The sequence below is a fragment of the Rhagoletis pomonella genome, unplaced genomic scaffold (genome assembly GCF_013731165.1).
Source record: "Rhagoletis pomonella isolate Grant_MI unplaced genomic scaffold, Rhpom_1.0 Rhpom_scaffold_00003, whole genome shotgun sequence".
Classification (NCBI taxonomy): Eukaryota; Metazoa; Arthropoda; class Insecta; order Diptera; family Tephritidae; genus Rhagoletis; species Rhagoletis pomonella.
In genome coordinates this window covers 65,915,946-65,933,680 of record NW_023458557.1, presented here as the reverse complement: position 1 = coordinate 65,933,680, position 17,735 = coordinate 65,915,946, and the positions used below count along the sequence as shown (strand labels likewise).

At 38.4% G+C, this 17,735-nt stretch overlaps 3 protein-coding genes across 3 annotated transcripts; 2 read left to right on the top strand and 1 right to left on the bottom strand.

The window, feature by feature from the left end:
- Positions 1-5,935: 5,935 nt before the first annotated feature.
- Positions 5,936-8,033, top strand: LOC118736341 (uncharacterized protein K02A2.6-like). Its single transcript, XM_036466434.1, has 2 exons — positions 5,936-7,161; positions 7,997-8,033. The coding sequence occupies exons 1-2, from the start codon at positions 5,936-5,938 to the stop codon at positions 8,031-8,033; spliced, it is 1,263 nt and encodes a 420-aa protein (XP_036322327.1).
- A 1,291-nt stretch (positions 8,034-9,324) lies between these two features.
- On the top strand, positions 9,325-10,980 carry LOC118736340 (uncharacterized protein K02A2.6-like). The gene has a single exon (XM_036466433.1). The coding sequence runs from the start codon at positions 9,325-9,327 to the stop codon at positions 10,978-10,980; it is 1,656 nt and encodes a 551-aa protein (XP_036322326.1).
- Positions 10,981-12,331: 1,351 nt separating this feature from the next.
- On the bottom strand, positions 12,332-15,632 carry LOC118735362 (coatomer subunit beta'). Its single transcript, XM_036465072.1, has 4 exons — positions 15,278-15,632; positions 14,598-15,217; positions 13,958-14,540; positions 12,332-13,890 (listed from the first exon to the last, which is right to left on the bottom strand). Exons 1-4 carry the CDS (start codon positions 15,630-15,632, stop codon positions 12,656-12,658), a joined length of 2,793 nt encoding a protein of 930 aa, XP_036320965.1. The 3' UTR covers positions 12,332-12,655.
- Positions 15,633-17,735: the final 2,103 nt, after the last annotated feature.

The window sequence follows — 17,735 nt, the reverse complement described above, 5'->3', positions numbered from 1 at the left end:
AAAAAAACACGTAAAGCCTAACAGAATTAATTTTTTTTTTTGTTTTTGCAAAACGTGCAAAGATACACACATGAAATTTCTTATGTGCACCCTCCACACAGACCCCAATCACCCCTGAAAATTTCTTTGATATCGGGCAAGCCGTCTAGGAGGAGTATGCGAACAGGAAGTTTTGCCACTTAATTTTATATATATAGATTTGAATATTGAATCAATACACGTTTGAGGAAAGGGTGCGATAGTAGACTCCAGTTATAAGATTATAAATTAAATTTCCAAGAGAAAGTCGGTTCTTTACATATTTTCTAATTACCTTCGAAAATATATTAACTCAAAAAAAAAAATAAACAATGCTTCATAGATCGATTTTTTTTAAATCTAACTTCATAAAGTTCTTTAAAAATATTTTGTAAATGAGGCCATAAGAGCTTAGGGGGAGAGTTACAACACAAAAATACATTTAAGGCGCAGCGAAGCACGCCGGGTAATTGCTAGTTAATAATAAAATTTGCAATAAATAACTCAAAAAGGCCATATTTTCTTTTGTTTATTTACAAACATGTGTTTGTGATCAGCTGATTTTCTTACTTGCAAGTTTTAGCTGGGAAAAATTTTTCCAGCAGAAATTTGCAGCTCTCGTTCATATTTTGCTCTCTCAATTTCCCCTACTTTGCAAGTTTTTTTTGGGTACGAGAACGCAAAACCAGTAAAAGTTTTCTAAAACTTTAGATAGTTGGGCTTACGAGTACACTCCTAATAGGTGTGTACTCGTATTGAGAGGACAAAATTCTCCAGCAGAAAAAGTTCTGAGAATTTAGCAGCATTCGCTCTCAAAGAGACGAAATATCAACAGAAGTACGAGAACGCAAAATTTGCAAAAACTTGCAACCTTCGAAACAGCTGTTCACTTGCACAGTTGCCACTGGTGATTAATTTGGCAATCTATTTTCTGCTTGGTGCATTTTCTCCCGATTTGGCATTTTATACAATTGAAAAGTTTTGGTTAAGAAAAACCTTTTTAAAATACGAATTAATTATATCGGAATGAATAAGTTATTTTTCTCATAATTATTTCTGATATCACATAGTGACTCATTAAAAACAAGAGTATCTCCTCCAAACACCCATCTTTGATCCAAAATAATGTAATAGAGTAGGTTTAAAATTATAAAATTTTCATTTCAACAATCAACCTACCAAAACCGAAAACTTCAGCAAAAATGCTGAATGCTTCATTTAAATCTATTTTGGTATATTTAAAGGAAATTTATGGTACAAACGAAAAATGTCATACGGCAACCAGTCAGCCCGCACTATAGTAAACAAACTGGGGATTAATAGCAAATTAACGAAAAATAAATTCAACAAACGTTGTGCTTATTAAATTTACGCACTTTTTAGTTATATACTAGCATTAATAATAAAATTTGCAATAAATAACTCAAAAAGGCAATATTTTCTTTTGTTTATTTACAAACATGTGTTTGTGATCAGCTGATTTTCTTACTTGCAAGTTTTCGCTGGGAAAAATTTTTCCAGCAGAAATTTGCAGCTCTCTTTCACATTTTGCTCTCTCAATTTCCCCTACTTTGCAAGTTTTTGGGGTACGAGAACGCAAAACCAGTAAAAGTTTTCTAAAACTTTAGATAGTTAGGCGTACGAGTACACACCTAATGTCTTTCGAGACCCAGGGATTATAACCCTTACTGAGTAGAATTCTCTTTTCTGTGTTGCGTAGAAGACCTGGAGTATTTTTGCGCAGGGGGAGGGGGAGTATTTGCAAAAAAGTGCATAGTGCAAACCGAGTTTATTAATAAGCTAGTGGTTGGAAATTTGAAACATTTTTCTTAAATAAAATGTAAATCCTTTGATTACACGTCTATGTTAAAGTTTTGGGATTCGGGTTATGCGTTTGGACACAACAACCGAAAATCGTTTTACATTAACTAAACCGGACCCAAGTTTCTCGATAAGGGGCAACAAATATTCTTTTTGCTCGTTTATATAAAGCAGTGGATAAAAATATACGTATATGCGAAAGGCAAATTTATCTGTTTAAATGAACACCACCTATAATTCTTGCAAACACACATCGATTTACATCTTTTATTTCGCCTCCGACACAGAATTGTTTTCGTACAAAATTACGCAAAAAAGCTTACTCGTTCGTTTTTAGGCATGCCATTGTTACGAATTTCGAAAGTTCGAAAATACGATTCGGATTGCAGCATACTATTTCTACGATTCGTAGCAAAATCCGAATACGAAAGAGTGTGTATTTTTTTTGTTGTTGTTTGACTTCAACATGCCTTTGTGTGTACAGCTGTATAGCTGCGTTTTTTTTCGTTAAGTCTTTAAAGTTTTTCGGAAGATCTGAAAACCAAAGAGATCGAATCCTTGGCCGCCAAGAACCGCTAAGCTCCCGTTTGCAAAAATCCTTTTCTTTTCTCTTTTTTTTGCCTAATCATCGCGTGATCTTTTCTGGAAAATAAAAGGCAATAGGATAAATGTCAGTGTGAACATTCATATTGTTTGCAGCAAATAGGAGTGTTCGCTATGCAACTGCCAGTAAGAATTAGCCAGTAACAAAATTCAGAGAATAAGGTATCTTACTCTCCCAAATAGAGAAACTTACTGAGTTTTGCGCGAACAGGAATTAGCAAACATTTGCAAGCTTCATTGCCAGCTGGCATCCACGATTGCATTTCGAGCTTAATAAATTTTTTAAATTATTTCAGGTGGAAACCAAAACAGGACCTATACGTATACTTCTTCCTATTTTGACTTTCTTCAACATACGCTTCAATTTCTTTGTGGAAGTCACTGTCGGATTTCCTATATCGACAGTGGTGCCGAGTGCGTTCCGATTACGAATACAGCTTTTTCAGCCGAGTACCTTTCAAATGCTTGGAATTAATTATATTAATTGAATAAACGAATATTTACATACTTATTTCATTAGTAAATCGCAACAAGATTGTTCATTTTTAAATTTAACGAACTCGTTGATTCAAATTAATGTTGACAAAATGCAACCGTGTGCCAAAATCCTGCTTGCAAATGCTTACTGGCAAAAATTGGGAAAATTTTAGAATGGTAACCCCCGAGTACGGAATTAAGGAAAATACGGGGGGTGGATGGGGTTCCAAAGGGGGTATGTGTAAAGTTTTAAAGCGCGGAACCTTATAGTTTTTAAGTAATTTGTTATTAAAGTTTGTAATTTTCACCAACTTGTATGGGACTTTTCCACTAAATTTACACGTTATTTACACTCAATATATGCGCAGTAAGAGTGTGCATGTTCAAACAAATAAATACTTTAAGTATATAACAGCTTTTTTTATCAAAAATTGATTGTTGTTTAATTTTATGAGAGTACATGCAGAATATGTGCAAATGGCAGCAGGACTGTGTTGCCATATCTAAAAAATGCAAGAGTGGAAAGCAAGACCAAAAGAAAATACAATTAAAAGGAAAATACGATAAGGTTATTTTGTTCAGATTAAAATAAATAGTAGGGGGATCAGGGGCTGAACACCTTTCTGCGTAGGCGGCCTTCGGCCGCGCTTAGGGATTATAACCTCACAACGTAGAATTCTCCTTTCTGTGTTGCCGGAAGAGGGTAATATGACCCCAAGCCCCTACTATTTATTTTTATCTGAACAAAAAAACCTTATCGTATTTTCATTTTAATCGTATTTTCTGTGGTCTTGCTTTCCGCTCTTGGTTTTTTTTAGATATGGCAACACAATCCTGCTGCCATTTGCACATATTCTGCATGTACTCTCATAAAATTACACAACAATCAATTTTTGACAAAAAAGCTGTAATATACTAAAAGTATTTATTTGGGGAAATGTTTAGTAGCGCTCACATCGTTTTTAGGGTGGAAGGCGGAGGGAGAGGGGGCGGGGCCCCCCAAACCGCCCCCACTGGAAAGGGGACAGTCCCCGCTTTCTAACAAGGCGTATCCCCCCCTTGGGCTCCTCCCACAGGCCCCTAGGGAACCGTTTGAAAAAGGGGGAAAAACGGAATTTTCTTAGGCAAACTCAGCAGTTTGAAGTGGAATATGACCCAACTAACAAAAACCGTGGGATTTTTTAATAAAAGAAATTATGCCAAATTAGATATCGGGCGATTTTGAATAAAGAATAAAAAAGTTAATTAAAAATAGAAAAAACAAGTTTATATAAAAAAAATGTTCTCTTTAACAAATGTATTTTTGCGTAGAATTTCTTTCTGCGTAGGCGGCCTTCGGCCGCACTTGGGGATTATAACCCTCAGGCAGTAGAATTCTCCTTTCTGTGTTGCCAAAGAAAGGGGGCTGAACACCTTTTGTAGAGAACACCTTTCTGCGTAGGCGGCCTTTGGCCGCACTTAGGGATTATAACCCTCAGGCAGTAGAATTCTCCTTTCTGTGTTGCCAAAGAAGCGAGGCTGAACACCTTTTACAGAGAACACCTTTCTGTGTAGGCGGCCTTCGGCCGCACTTAGGGGTTATAACCCTCAGGCAGTAGAATTCTCCTTTCTGTGTTACCAAAGAAGGGAGGCTGAACACCTTTCACAGAGAACACCTTTCTGCGTAGGCGGCCTTCGGCCGCACTTAGGCATTATAACCCTCAGGCAATAGAATCCTCCTTTCTGTTTTGCGAAGAAAAGGAGCTGAACACCTTTTGCAGAGAACACCTTTTTATATTTTTCATGCTTCTGGGTTATATTTTATCTTCTTTTGTCTCTCATTCTTTTGCATATTTTGGAGTTTGACAACTGAACTCCGCCATTTAATTTGCATATGCAACCAAAGTCAGACGCGTGATTTTGAAGGTGTTTTTATTTAATGAATTGTTATTAATTGGTTAATATTAAAGTCGTAAAGCAAGTTATAACTGATCGAGTAAAGTGTAAAGTGAAGGGGAATACAAAAATGTATTGGTGAAGTGGCTTCTTTAAGGAGAATTAAGAGTGATAAATGTATGCTAATTTCCGAATTTTTTAAAAAAGGGCATATTTCAAACCCAATTTGTAAAGAAATTAGTGACCAAAATTTACAAAAGTGAGTGTTAAAATAATGCGTGGATCCTTGACTACAAGGGTGTGGAATTTTTTTTTGGATCGGGCGACCCCTTTGGACGGAATAGCCCGAAATAGTTGTGAGCGCTACTAAACCTCACCCTTTATTTGTTTGAACGTGCACACTCTAACTGCGCATACATTGAATGTAAATAACCTGTAAATTTAGTGGAAAGTGCATTATATATTGTAAAATAGTGCCATACAAGTTGGTTAAAATTACAAACTTTAATAACAAATTAAAGAGTATAAGGTGCGCGCTTTGAAACTTCATACAGGGAACTGTTAGACCCCCCTCTACCTCCCATATTTTCCTTAATGCTGTACTCCGGGGTTACCAATCTAAAGCCCACCCCAAAAATTTTCCCAGCACGAATTTGCAGCTTCCCCTCCAAATGAAATGTCAAAATTGTGCTCTCTCCTTGCAAGTTGTACTGGGTTTTTGGCTAATCGAGCACGATTTGGTAACAATTGGTAAAAACTTATACAAATTTTTTGCATAGCGAACACTCCTAATATCTAGTTGTTATTACATGAACCAAAAATACAAGATCACGTGTTGGCAACCCACAAGTGTAGACTTTAATTTTGATATGTCATTGTAGAACTAGGATCCGTTATTGTATCCCGTTTGCATATAATTTTATTTCTTTTTCTTTTCCGTCTGCCGATACCTAAGCACGTTGTAACGTAATACGCGGTAAGCCATATAATATCCAAGTTTGTATTTAAGATCTTATAATTTGTATTGTATTATTCTCGTATGTATATTTTGTAAATAAAGATTAAGCTACGGCTACCCCCGCAACCATAACATTGGCGACGAAGAAAAACAACTATTTTCGAGCTCAGAGCAATATCAAAAATGGCGACATTAGAGCAGGTGGTTGCGACTCTTCTATCAAGACAGCAAGAAACCGCGGAGCAACAAAAACTGCTCTTGGAACGTTTAATTGCTGTGACAGCAAATTATACCAATGGACAAAATGAGCGGGGCTCACCAACAAACAGTACATTGGGCGGATCAGAAGCTCTAATGGAGACTCTTGCGAAGAGCATACGTGAATTCGCTTATGACCCTGAGCAAGGTCAAACTTTTGCCAAATGGTACGTGCGGTATGAGGATAATTTTAATGTGGAAGCTGCGTCACTGGATGATGCCGCAAAAGTGCGCTTGCTCCTAAGGAAGGTAAGCACGAATGTGTTCGACAAATATCGGGACTATATTTTGCCTGCCCAGCCGCGTGATATCAAGTTCGAGGACACTATTGCAACGCTAAAAAAACTTTTTGGGAAAAAGGAGTCACAGTTCAGTATTAGGGTAAAATGCATACAGAATGTGCGTATGAATGACGAAGAAGTTATAACATATGCAGCGCGAGTCAATAGGTTATGTGAAAATTTTAATCTTCGGGATTGTACGGGTAATAATTTTAAATGTCTAATGTTCGTTCACGGCATGCAATCGGCATCTGACGAAGATCTGCGCGCGAGACTTCTATCTATGCTGGACTCGGAAACTAGTGAAAGACCTTTAACAATCGATAATTTAGTAGCAGAAATACCGCGTATTAAGAACTTAAAAAATGATGCACTCGTATGTGCTAACCCAACGAAAGTTCAAGCGGTTTCAGAACACAAGCAAGCGAAAGTCGATACTAAGGCATTGCCAAGCAGACCTTGCTGGCAATGTGGTCGTATGCATTTTGTTCGTGAGTGTAGCTTTACCAGCCATAAATGCACGCAATGTGGTAAAGTGGGTCACAAAGAAGGTTATTGTTCATGCTTTTCGGAACGGAAACCGGCGATGGCGAAACGTAACGAGACAAAGAAAAAGAGTAGGAAGCGGAAATTTATTAGAAGCGTATTTACAGCGTGTGAAAATGGTTCTCACAACCGTCGTTTTGTGACCATAGAGATTAATGGCGTGGGTCTCCAACTCCAACACGATACTGGTTCGGACGTAACCATTATTTCCACGCAGAATTGGAAAAGAATCGGCAGTCCTTCATTGCGCTCATGTCAGAAATCATTTCGTGATGCTTCGGCAAATCAAATTTCGATTGCTGGCGAATTTGAGGCAGACATTAGGTTTGTTCGTCGAAAATCCAGCAAGAATTATCCAACACTCAAAATATCAGAGAGTAAGAAAAAATTCTCTCAAATTCTCTCTCATGTTGAGAAACTTGCAAATTTCTGCACGAACGCAAATTTGCAGGAATTTGCAAGTTTCCCTGCCAGCTGGCGTCCACGGTTGCATTTCAAATATAAAAAATTTGTATAGAATTTTTAAAATTCTTTCGGATGGCCAAAAACAGGATATACATGTATATTTCTTGTTGTTCTGACTTTCTTTAACATACATTTCAATTTCTTCATCGTACTAGCTGTCGGGTTTCTTAAATCGACTCTGGTTGCAATTGCATTCCGACTGCGAATACCATTTTTTTCAGCCGAATTAAGTTCAAATCATTGGAATGAACTAAATTAATTATATCAACAATTATTTACTTCCTTTTTTCATTAAAAAATCGCTCGTATTTATAAATTTTTAAATTTAACGAACTAATTTATTCAAATTATTGTAGACAAAAATGCAACCATGCGCCACAACCACATGTTTTTCGTGTTTGCAAATTCTTGCTGGCAAAATTTTTTCCAGCAAGAATTTGCAACTTCTCTCCAAGAGAACTGTCACTTTGCTCTCACAATTTTTGAGTGTTGGATAATTTTTTGGTCTGCACGAACGCGATTTGGGCAAAAATCGTGATAATTCGTACAAATTCGTACAAATTTTTTGCTCGACGAACAAACCTATTGTAATGAAAGGAAAGAAAAAGCAAGCAACAATCACTGTTAGGTGACCTTAATTTATTAAGCACAGACATTATCTCGCTTTTTGAGTTATGGGACACTCGCATAACAGAATACACGTCATGCAGGAACGTTCAAACCAGCAGTAAATTAACACAACCAAATTTGCTTGCGATGTTTCCGAGTATATTTAGAGACGAAATTGGTCACTTCACGGCACAAAAAGTTCACCTACAACTTAAACCACAAGCAGTTCCTGTGTTCCGTCCCAAAAGACCGATTGCGTACGCAGCTCGCGGCCAAGTTGAAAGAGAACTGAAAAGATTAGAAGATGGGGGTATTATATCTCCAATCAACTTTTCAAAATAGTCAGCACCAATCGTAGTGGTAAAAAAAGCAGCAGGCGATGTGCGCATATGTGGAGATTATTCCACAGGTCTCAACGATCAGCTTGAACCTCACACTTTTCCACTACCACTTCCAGACGAAATATTTGTTAATTTCAACGGCTGCTCATATTTTTCTATAGTGGATGCGTACATGCAGATAGAAGTTGATGAAGATACCAAGAAACTTTTAGTGATCAACACGCATCGAGGGTTATACACATTCAATCGTTTAGCACCAGGAGTTAAATCTGCACCCGGGGCATTTCAACAAGTTATGGAATCACTTCTGTCGGGAATTCGTGGAGTGTTCCCGTACTTAGACGATGTTGTTATAGCCACTAAAAGTAAAGAGCAAAACATTAACGCAGTGATTCAGATATTCGAACGTTTTAAGTTACACAACATCACTGTCAACTTCAACAAGTGCAAGTTTTTTCAGAAGTCCTGTACTTATCTGGGTTATCACATCGATAAAAATGGAATTAGCCCAGATAAGAGCAAAATTAACAAAATTTTGGAACTACCGCCTCCGAAAGATGTAAGCGAGCTTCGAACATTTTTAGGTGCTATAAACTACTACGGTAAGTTTATTAGAGAAATGCGCGCTCTGAGGAATCCTTTGGATGTTTTATTGAAAACGGATTCGAAGTGGGTTTGGTCATCGCAATGTCAGCAACATTTCAACAAATTCAAAGAACTTCTTTCTTCGGATCTGTTGTTAACACATTACGACCCAAGATTGCCAATCAAAGTAGCTGCTGATGGTTCTAACGTGGGTCTAGGCGCATATATTTGTCACATTTATCCTGATGGTAAGGATAACGCAATTGCGCATGCTTCAAGATCGCTTACTCAAGCTGAGAAAAATTACTCGCAGATTGAGAAGGAAGGTTTAGCGTTAGTATTTGCAGTGGTAAAGTTCCATAAGTATTTGTACGGTAGGAAGTTTTACTTGCATACCGACCATAAACCATTGCTGGCAATTTTCGGTAATAAGAAGGGGATTCCTGCACACTCTGCAAACCGCCTTCAGCGATGGGCTTTAACCTTGATGTCTTACGATTTTATGTTAGAGTATATACCTACGAGGGAATTCGGGGCTGCAGATATACTATCGCGTCTCACCAGAAACACAACAAGGCCTAACGAAGATACGATCATCGCTTGCTGTCAACTAGAGCGTGAAGTGAAACAAAGTGCAGTCGAAGCCTTAGAGAATTTACCAGTAACGTTCCAGATGATCCAAAATGCAACGTTGAAGGACAAAGTTTTACAAGAAGTCATCTCATACTTGAAGAATGGTAAGTGGCCGAATACGATAACCGACGATTTACGCAGCTATTATATACATAGAGACGCTTTGGGTATAGTCGAAAATTGCATTATGCTCAAAGATCGATTGGTTATACCTTACTGTTTCCACAAACGTATCTTACAACAATTGCATAAAGGTCATCAAGGAATCGAGCGAACAAAATCACTATCTCGGAGTTACGTATACTGGCCGGGACTGGATGAAGAGATTAAGCGATTTGTTCAAGGATGTGGGAAATGCGCTGCTGTTGCAAAGACGTTGCCGAAAACGACTCTTTCTTCATGGCCTATAGCAGAACATCCAATGCAACGCGTTCATATCGACATTGCTGGTCCGGTAAATGGCATTTACTACTTTTTAATCATCGACGCATATTCAAAGTGGCCGCAAATATACCAAGTTAATTCAATAACTTCTGCAAGCATTTTAAATTGTATTGCTGATTTCACGTCACAATTTGGGAACCCAGAGCTAATAGTTAGCGATAATGGAACCCAATTTTCGAGTAAAACTTACTCAGATTTCTGCAAAAGCCAAGGTATTATTCATAAATTCACTGCTCCGTATCACCCACAGTCGAACGGGCAAGCAGAACGTTTCGTAGATACTTTGAAAAGAGCTTTGAAGAAATTAGAGGGCGCAGGAACGACGAAACAAATCTTGCAAACATTTTTAAAAACCAATCGAGTTACGCCAAATCGAAGTGCACAAGGCAAATCGCCAGCTGATTTGTTCGTGGGGAGAAGGCTAAGGACGGAGTTGGACCTCCTTAAGATTTCTAAGCCACATAGCAATCAACGTAACGAGCGTATGGAACAACAATTTAATAGACAAAATCATGCCCAGGAACGAAGTTATAAAATCGGTGATCCTGTATACGCGAAACTGTATAAGCTGAATGAATCCTTTTGGGCACCTGGAATAATAACAAAGATTCTTGGCAAAGTAAATTGCGAAGTAAGAATTGAAAACTCCAACATTTTTAAGGCAGTGAAATCACACGCGAACCAACTACGTTCAAGATTCGTCGAAGCTCCACAGAAGGCGTTGGATATTTCATTCGATTATTTCGATCTGTCACCGTCATCAGTCTCTGACGCTAGCAACTCACGCGCTTGTATTGCAGAGCCAGATCTCGCTACTTCACAGGAATCGGCTTCAAGTGATACGAGTCAGCAGACTACACCATGCACGAATATGGCAGATCCTCCGAACCAATTACTACCAGAGGCTAGTACCGATGCTCCGAATGACAACCGCGAACCGGTAACAGAGCAAACCGAGGTTCATCCAGAGCTAAGACGTTCATCTAGGCGTAAAAGACCTCCTGCATGGATTCCAGATTACCATCTTTTTAAAAGAAGGAAGGATGTTGGCAACCCACAAGTGTAGACTTTAATTTTGATATGTCATTGTAGAACTAGGATCCGTTATTGTATCCCGTCTGCATATTATTTTATTTCTTTTTCTTTTCCGTCTGCCGATACCTAAGCACGTTGTAACGTAATACGCGGTAAGCCATATAATATCCAAGTTTGTATTTAAGATCTTATAATTTGTATTGTATTATTCTCGTATGTATATTTTGTAAATAAAGAGGGCTACCCCCTCAGGGCTACCCCCTCAACCATAACATCACGCCTTCTTAGTACCCCGTTATAATCGCATTTAGGAAAAAAGTTGTGCGACTTTGACATTAGCCGTTTGTTTACATTTGTTCGTTGTTTACAATTCGGTGGTGGCTTTTTACTGCAATTTTCTTAATTTTCGCTTGTGACAACGTGTGCACACATAAGGTAAAGAATAATTTAACACAGCGACATGATGTATAGAAGAATTTGCATAATAAAAATGATTATTCTTGCGTTCAACAATTACGCGTTTTTTTTTGTTCTCTTCGTTGTTTACTTCTTACAACAAAGATGGCGTCGAGATTTCAACAGCTAAAAAATAACTTTTTTCTTTCTTTCAGGAAGGCGTGATCTTGTGTCTTTCGTTCATGTTGTTATTACTTAGCAAGTGGCACAACCGGAAGTTCCAATTTACGATATGAATGAAAAAAAAACGAAACATATGTGAAGATAATTTTAATAAGATGATAATAATAATTTTGTAAGACAATTTAAAATTTTTTTTTATACATATTAGTTATAGTGCACTAGCATGTAATATTTATAAATACTTATTAATTAGAACTTTAGTTCGAGTATATTTATAATGGTAGTTAAGTGAAACATAATATGTGTAAAATATGAGAAAATGAGATAGACTATTATAGTATTTTATATTTGTTTTTTACTAAATTTAAATTGGAAATGTAGAAAATAATATTACTTTAATCCTCTACTTCCGAAAGGGGTTTAGTAAACAAATTTCAAGGTTTTAACGGTGAAGCAGAAATGGTAATTATGCTACGAGCGCCACTACACTGCCTTGTGGTGGTGTTTGGCGGCATCGCGGGGGAAAGATGCGACTGGGCATCACAGCAGGAGCCCACATAGTCACTCGTCCATTCTCGCGTGTTGCCGACCTAAACGGGGTTAGATCGCCGAAACAACAGCCCTTGGTCGGGTAAAACCCGAGTCATACCGGTCCGTAGAGCCGGCTGTCGTGGGAATGTGTCGCTGACTCCGTCGTAGTCCGAATTTTCGTAAAATCTACGAAAATGCTATCACTGAATCATACACTTTGAATGCATACGTTCGTACCGTACATGGCAGGCACGTAAGTAAAATAAAAAGTATTTGTTTACTAACATAAATGTTTGCTACAAGTATTTCCTTTATTGTTTTCTATTATTAATTTATACAGAATGTTTAATTTAACTCTTGGCGCAGCAAATATTCGCCGTATTTCCGAAGTTGCGTTCAATATATGTATGTTTGCAATTCAACTTAATAAAAAGAATGTATGCCGAATTACGCATTAGTACTGTTGTAATGGAGAACACTGTCGCTATGCAAAAACTTAAATAACGATAACCAATTCGGGTATGGGAATAGATTTCTAAATGTAAATGTAAATATTTTCTTGTGGTATAGTTAAAATAAAGTTGGCGGCGATTGACTTAGTCATCGCTCAAAAAGTCCTCATCTAAATTAACATCGGTTGTATCAATAAAATCATCCAACGTCACACCATCAATTTCAAGTTCCAACTCGTCGTCATCACCATCGTCTCCCAGTCCATCTGATGTTTTACATAATACGGTTGTGGCAGCAGTGGTATTGGCAACGGCATTGACTGGTGCTTCACCCACATAGTCATCATTTTTCTTATATGATTGCGCAGCTGGCTTACTGTTACTCTCAAAAATTCCTCGTTGTTCTGCTAAGTGCATTTCCTCTATCGGATTGCGCTCAATATTGAGTGGTATTTGAGCGGCAGCAGAAGCTGGTAACTTCTTTTCTTGAGTTTGTTGCAAAAATTCTTCTACGCGTAGCGCCTCTCCTAGACCAGGGAAAAGATTTTCATATTTGGCTGGATCGGCAAGGGATTGACCAGCCTTTTCATTAAACTTAGCCAACTCTTCACGCCAAAGTTCAACTATGCGAGACATTTGGCTGGGAATGTATGTGCGTGCAAAAAATGCAGCTTCGGGTAAACGATTCGTCTCAATTAATATATCCAGACAACGTTGCACATTAGCTCGTACGAAAGACGAGAGGAATGCTATATTGTGACGTCCTTGTTTGGAGCTGCTTTCAGCTACGTCTTCCAACATTTTCTCATCTCCTGAGGATGTCGCCAATAGCAAAAGACCACTGAAATCATTTGCTTTTTGCATGCATTCTTTTACAAGTTGCATATTGTTTTTTCGTGAAGCGACGTCAGCTAATTGTGACCACTTTTGGGGATTTTCTGCTTCGCGTGCCAGTTTCAATGCCACATCCAATTCACCGATTTGTAAGGCTAAGTCGAATTTATGATCGGAGTCAGTGGAAACTTGCAATGCCTGCTGTTTAAAGCCCTGCTTCTCCAGGAAATGAGCGACTCGTGTACGATGCTCTTTGGGGACGGTGGGTAACACTAGATCTGCTCTTTCGAAATCGCGACGCATAACCGCTGTTTGGTATTCGAGTACAGACAACAGAAGCGAAAATGAGATGACGTTCAGCTCCTTATCACCCAAATACAGGCGGTTGTCCTTCGGTACATAGCCCAGCAAATACATTGTACGATCCAGATGAGATATCGTAACAATTTCGCCACCAACACAATAGTTAATACGATTAACAGAGTTTGTGTAGATAAAGCAGTCCCCAACCCAAATTCCGGTCTTTACTACCTCGTTGACTTCGCCTGCATCGATAAAACGAAATTTTAACAAACATTCAATGGAAAACTATATTTATATATTTTTGCATACCCAAAACCTCGAAGGCACTTTCAATACCATCGTCTTCGAGCCCTTGCTTGTTTTCCAATGCAGTTGCAATTGCAGCAGTATCTACTGAGAGAATAAAGTAAGATTCATCGGTAGCAAGACATACTAATGTGCCCGCTTCGTTCCAGAAGACATGCCGTGGTTGCACTTCGACTCGGCGCACTAACTGTAGAGTCTCCCAGTCGTAGAATGCCAATCCAGACGATGTTTTTACACCAAACAAGTACCCTCCGTAAATACTTTCTGCTCCATACTCAGGGGTGAAACTTTTCCGCTCTTTAAAATTGCGGAAAAGGCGAACTGTTCCATTATTCTCTCGTATGGCATATTCATTACTCTCCAACGCCCACACGAATTCTTGAGCAGATCCATATGCTTTGTTACGCAAAGCCATAGATGTGTATATTATGTATTCGCCATCGCCACATACCACAACAAAGCGACCATTGGGATTATGTGCTATAGTTTGGGGATAAATCTCACAAGCGCCCATATCTTTAACGGCAACTGGCAATCGTTCGCCATCTTTTATTTCGGTTCCATCGGCCATTGCTTTTAAATTTACCTGAAAAATTGTTTAGTTATTAAATATAATTCCTATTTCATACCAAGCAATCATTACCTGCTGCATTTCAGAGTGTTTAGCCCAAATAATTTTAGAGCCAATAACATCCATTGACATTGCGGGTTCTTCTCGACCCACTTTTATTATAATTGATCCTTCATCATAACCAAGAGCAACGTTATTACTGCCACGCATACACGCAATTGTCCAAACTCGCTCAAACCCATAGTTGAGGCAAGTTTCTAAGCGGTAAGTGCCTGAATGCCAGATTCGAACGGTGCCATCTTCGGACCCAGTTAAAACTATAGGCAACTCGGGATGAAAACAAACTGCAGATATATTTTGTGCATGCCCTTCCAATGTTTGTACGCAGGTTTTGTTTTGATAGTCCCAAATCTTTACCAATCGGTCATCTGCGCCAGAAATCAAGTAGGGTTTATCACCTCCATGATAATAATCAATGCAATTGATTCCTTTCTCATGTCCCTCAAGTGTGAAGTTTGCGAATGTTGAACCAAGTTGCCAAACCTTCACTGTTCGGTCAAGTGAGGCAGAAGCAAATGTGTTGTTGTCCTTCGGATTGAAAACAATCTGCATAACATAATGCGTATGGCCTTCGAACACGCGTTGACATGCCCACAATTTTTCCCAGTTCCATAACTTTATCAGCATATCATCTACATTATAGTAATATTTATATATCTACGAAACCACAATAGTAATTTAGCTTAACTTACCACTACTAGTAAGTATTAATGGCTGCGTCGGGTGTACGGCTATACATCGTAGATAATCCGAGTGAGCCTCGAACGAGTGTATCTTTTCTAGGGTATTATAGTTGAATACACGTATCTGCATATCATCGGAACCAGTAATGAGCCAATTTTTCCGAGCCACAAAACGTCCACAACGCACCGGCACATCACACACTTCGAAATCTTTAACCAATTGTTGGTTTTCATAGTTCATAATGTGTACGTGGCCATTGTAAAGTGCACACAACATCCACGGCTCTGTCGGATGTAGATCTACACATTTCACTCGATCCGAACGCGAGGTTAAGCGGCGTTTTATATCCAACTTAAGAGGCATTGTGTTGACTAAATATTTACTGTTCACGTTTTACAAAGCGTTATTGAAATTTGCACTAACTATTTAAACAAATACCACCGTAGAAAATTTTCCTTCCCAGTGGCTCATATGAGAAAATTGTATGACGTTTTCGTTGTAAAAAAAATGTCAAATTAGAACCGAATTGCCAACAGTGAATAAATAAATGATGCAGGGCGCAGGAGATGAATCGGTTTCTACTATTGGATCAGTGTTGCCGTTGAAATCCATTTACTTCAAAAGTGATACGTGTTTGTGCAAATTTTAGGAAGATACTGTTACGATTATCCTCGAAGCCTTGAGGGATTTCCCAAATATACTCGGGCTCGTATCGCTGGATTGTTAAATAAATGCTCACGAAGACCAAATTGTAGTACAATTAACTTTATTGTACAACAAACAATTTACAATACTCGCTAATACAGTAAAAACACTCTACAATACTTGTTAAAGCAATAACAACGCTTAACTAAACTTGTTAACACAATTAAACTTATAGCTTGCTTATTCGCAACTCACTTCTCTGCTCACTTTACTTGTAGTTTGCTGTCTTGTAACTAACTCAACTCCGCTGTGTCGTGGCTCTTATACATGAACCAATTAGAACAGACTTGGCCGGTTGAGAAGCAGCCATTTGTAATAGCAATTGAGAAATTTTCAAGTTTGCTATTTCTGTTTTGCTTCTTTCTTTATGTGTATTTTGTCGGTGGTTTATTTCAGTGATTTTTAAATGATTTTTTGTGCAAATGTAATTAAAATGAAGTGCGCGGTGATTGAATGCAAAAAACACGTACATAAATAATAAAACGGTTAGCAAAAACATGTGCACAACATTGCATGCATTTTTTCTTTATGCTTCGTCTTCATATTCTTTGTTTACTTTTCACAGAAAATAACATGGCGCCGAAATTACAAACGTCAGCCAGAAAATTACTTTTTTCTTTGCTCCATCTTGTCAGATCTTGTGTAGTTGGATCATGGCTCTTATATACCTGCGCTCGCACTTATGGCAACTCTAGAACGTACTGAAGTTTATCGCTCATTCTCTTTCTCCCGCTGTTCGCAGTGTTCATCCAACTTGACGTTTCTCTTTGTGGAACACTCTACTTCATTCCTCGAACATTCTGCTTATTTCTCGTAGTTCGCTTCGCGTTGCCGCAGTATTCACCACACTGCCCTTCACCACAGTCTGATCGTCCCGATCAGACACACTTGCTGTTCCAAACGTTGCAAGTCTTTCATCTTGGTTCTCGGTCTACCAGCTGTCTGGATTGGATGCACTGTTCGCTTTTGTTCGGGCATGTCCTATGAAGAGACTAATTGTTCACCTTTTTACCCGAATGGGTATAAAAAGCGACAAGTCACTTTTAAAAAATAAAAATAAAAATTTACGTCAGCTGAGATTCGAACTGGGGTGCTCAGTTTTGTTAGGCGGATACTCTCACTGTGTGCCAACGCCGCACATGAAATTTCATTGACTAAGAGCGTACATATCATTAAATCGTTAATAGTACCCGTTAGAGATGATCTCCAATTATACCCACAATTGACTAATTGATCTCCAATTATACCCACAAGGGATGAGTCGAGACTAATTGACCTCCATTAGTACCCGTATGAGACTAATTGGGACTAATTAATGCCCAATTGTATCTGATTGAGAGTAATCCCGGATTACTCTCTTTAGAGATTAGTCGCACAATTTTTTGCAGGGTGGCTGCACCGTGTGATTTCCCAAATATATTCCGGCTCGTATCGCTGGATTGTTAAATAAATGCTCACGATGACCAAATTGTAGTACAATTAACTTTATTGTACAACAAACAAGTTACTATACTCGCTAATACAGTAAACACACTCTACAATACTTGTTAAAGCAATAACAACGCTTAACTAAACTTGTTAACACAATTAAACTTATAGCTTGCTTATTCGCAACTCACTTCTCTTTGTAGCTTGCTGTCTTGTAACTAACTCAACTCCGCTGTGTCGCGGCTCTTATATACCTGCGCTCGCACTTATGGCAACTCTAGAACGTTCTGAAGTTTATCGCTCATTCTCGTTCTGAAGTTTATCGCTCATTCT

Coding starts and splice junctions, on each gene's coding strand:
- LOC118736341 (XM_036466434.1), top strand. CDS start 5,936: ATGGCGACATTAGAGCAGGTGGTTGCGACTCTTCTATCAAGACAGCAA. Junction 7,162..7,996: donor GAATTTGAGGCAGACATTAG/GTTTGTTCGTCG, acceptor CTCGCATAACAG/AATACACGTCATGCAGGAAC.
- LOC118736340 (XM_036466433.1), top strand. CDS start 9,325: ATGTCTTACGATTTTATGTTAGAGTATATACCTACGAGGGAATTCGGG.
- LOC118735362 (XM_036465072.1), bottom strand. CDS start 15,632: ATGCCTCTTAAGTTGGATATAAAACGCCGCTTAACCTCGCGTTCGGAT. Junction 15,218..15,277: donor ATTAATACTTACTAGTAGTG/GTAAGTTAAGCT, acceptor ACTATAATGTAG/ATGATATGCTGATAAAGTTA. Junction 13,891..13,957: donor AAGTGCCTTCGAGGTTTTGG/GTATGCAAAAAT, acceptor TTATCGATGCAG/GCGAAGTCAACGAGGTAGTA.